This window comes from Micropterus dolomieu, linkage group LG12, assembly GCF_021292245.1.
Source record: "Micropterus dolomieu isolate WLL.071019.BEF.003 ecotype Adirondacks linkage group LG12, ASM2129224v1, whole genome shotgun sequence".
Taxonomy (NCBI): Eukaryota; Metazoa; Chordata; class Actinopteri; order Centrarchiformes; family Centrarchidae; genus Micropterus; species Micropterus dolomieu.
Genome location: NC_060161.1, coordinates 37,715,440 through 37,717,842, shown reverse-complemented (window position 1 = coordinate 37,717,842; position 2,403 = coordinate 37,715,440). Strand labels below are relative to the sequence as shown.

Below are 2,403 nucleotides of genomic sequence, written 5' to 3'. Positions count from 1 at the left end.
CCCCCTCACCCCCCCCCCCCCCCCCCCCAGCCTGAAAACTTCCATTGCTTGAGTAACATTAGAAGTGTACCGGTAAACACTCCCCCAGTGCTCTGAGCTCCCAGTCCAGGCAGAGCCCGCTAAAATGACAGCTAACTGGGCTAACTAACAGCAGCTAGTAGCAGTTAGCCTTTACTTTAACAAAAAGTAAAACTATCTGTTCATCAGCAAACTATATAAATCACAGACAGGCAGGGCAACCGGGGGACATCAAAGGGAGAACAAGGAAATATTGTTCTCCATCTAATTTGATCCAGTTTCACCAAAATCAGTTAATAATGTGTTTTTGTTCTTGTACAATAATCAGTGAGGTCCGGTCGGACCCCAGAAACACTACACTCCGGTGGCATCATAAAAATGACAAAGCTTTTCATTGGACGCTGAATTAATACACGCCAGATGAGTTATATACATTTTGTCAAACTCTAAAATATCATCATTGTTAGTTTTTATTATATTATTGGGAGTTATGACATCAGGAAGTGACTACATTACTGGGTTCTACAAGGAGCTCGCAGAAGCAGGGTGTGTATTAGAGCACGCCGATATGAGCTAATGGCATTTAAATTGGCATTGGTGATTTTTGGACTATTAAAAAACAGTCAGATCCTTCACTCGCATCATGGTTGTTGCATATTTTGCCCAACAGAGGGCACTCTGCAGCTTCGTTGTTCAAAACACTGGTACACCACAATAGAAAACAATCAGCTGACCAGAGTCTTCTGGAGCACACAGTAACAAGAAGGGAACGTAGCCGTGTTACCGTCTTACCAGTTTTTTTTCACGTTAATCATTTGACTTAAATAATAATAAAATCACCTCTCCTGTCCTGAAAACGTTTATGACTTGCTCCCGTTTTTCACTTCCTCCTGTGTCACAGCAGTCTGTTTAATGTTACGTTGAAACATGTAATTGTAAAAATCTAAATATATTTTTTTTAATTTTAATATCAGCATCGGCCCCCAAAAACCCATATCGGTCAGGCCCTAGTGTGTAGTTACTCTTTCAGCAAATCCAACTTCTTGGTTGTCATTACATGATGTTAGTCCAGCACAATCACATTACACAGGTGGTTGTACTGAGGAGGAGAGGAAGGAGGAAAGAGCTAGCTTAAAACGATGCTGTGTGAATGCTTTTATGTCTTTTTAGGGAACGACTGCAAGTGAAAGCTTTCCCACACTGGTCACAGCTGTATGGTTTCTCTCCAGTGTGAACACGTTGGTGCTTTTTTAGGATACCTGATCGAGCAAAAGTTTTCCCACACTGTTCACACCAGTGCGGTTTCTGTCCAGTGTGAACACGCAGGTGGGTTTTTAGGTAACCTGATTGAGCGAAAGTTTTCCCGCACTGGTCACAGCTGTACGGTTTCTCTCCAGTGTGAACACGTTGGTGATCTTTTAGGCCACTTGATCGAGTAAAGGTTTTCCCACACTGTTCACACCAGTGCGGTTTCGCTCCAGTGTGAACAAGTTGGTGGTTTTTTAGGTGACCTGATGTAGTGAAAGTTTTTCCACATTGTTCACACCAGTGCGGTTTCTCTCCAGTGTGAACACGTTGGTGGATTCTTAGGTTACTTGACTGAGTGAAAGGTTTACCACATTGTTCACACCAGTACAGTTTCTCTCCAGTGTGAAGTCTCTGATGAGTCTTTAAATATCCAGATCTTGTGAAGTATTTGTCACAGTGCTGACAGTGGTGACGTTTGAGTCCCTCTCTTCCTCCCCGTTTCTATAGCAACAGAGACATACAGAGAGAAAGACAGTAAGTGAGATTTCAAGGTGGAGCGAGCTATCTAGAACAATAGATGGCATTTAGAACATGTCTCTGCCCGACAAAGAACAAAAAAAGCATGAAAATATACTGAGACCCCCCCCCCCAATCATTGGTCTAGCAATGCTATTATAGCACATGGATGTAAAGCAGGATCCATGACAATAACTTATTTAAATTAAAAAACTGTCAACAGCTAAATGTGCAATCTGAAATAATGGAGTCTATAACTAAATAATATAACTACAAACTTTCAAATTCATCTCTGTTTTTGTAAGGAAAACAGAGAGAGACATGCAGTCAGCTGATTGAGTGGCGCCGCTCTTTGCATCAGGAAACTCACACTGAAGGATCAGTCTCTCTCTGCCTGATGCCCTGTCTCTCCGGTGGCGGGTGGTGTGAGATGACAGCTGCGACCGTTCACATTATCGCCCCTGCATGTTGCTCCACTTGTCTGATTGCTGCTCAACTAATTGTAAATGATTATGTGGGCGCGTTAATCCCTTCTTGTCTGAGAAGGACTTTGGTGCTAGCTAGCTTTGAAAACCGCTCAGACAGCGTGGGGGGGGGGGGGGGGGGGGGGGGGGGCAAAAG

The 2,403-nt window shown here is 43.4% G+C and overlaps 1 protein-coding gene across 1 annotated transcript in view; it reads right to left on the bottom strand.

Moving 5' to 3' along the window:
- Positions 1–448: 448 nt before the first annotated feature.
- Positions 449–2,403, bottom strand: part of LOC123980226 (zinc finger protein 239-like) — a 6,578-nt gene continuing 4,623 nt past the window's right edge. The window contains exon 2 of the mRNA XM_046064520.1: positions 449–1,767. Coding sequence (XP_045920476.1) covers positions 1,150–1,767 — 618 coding nt within the window. The 3' untranslated portion in view covers positions 449–1,149. The remainder of the gene's footprint in view (positions 1,768–2,403) is intronic.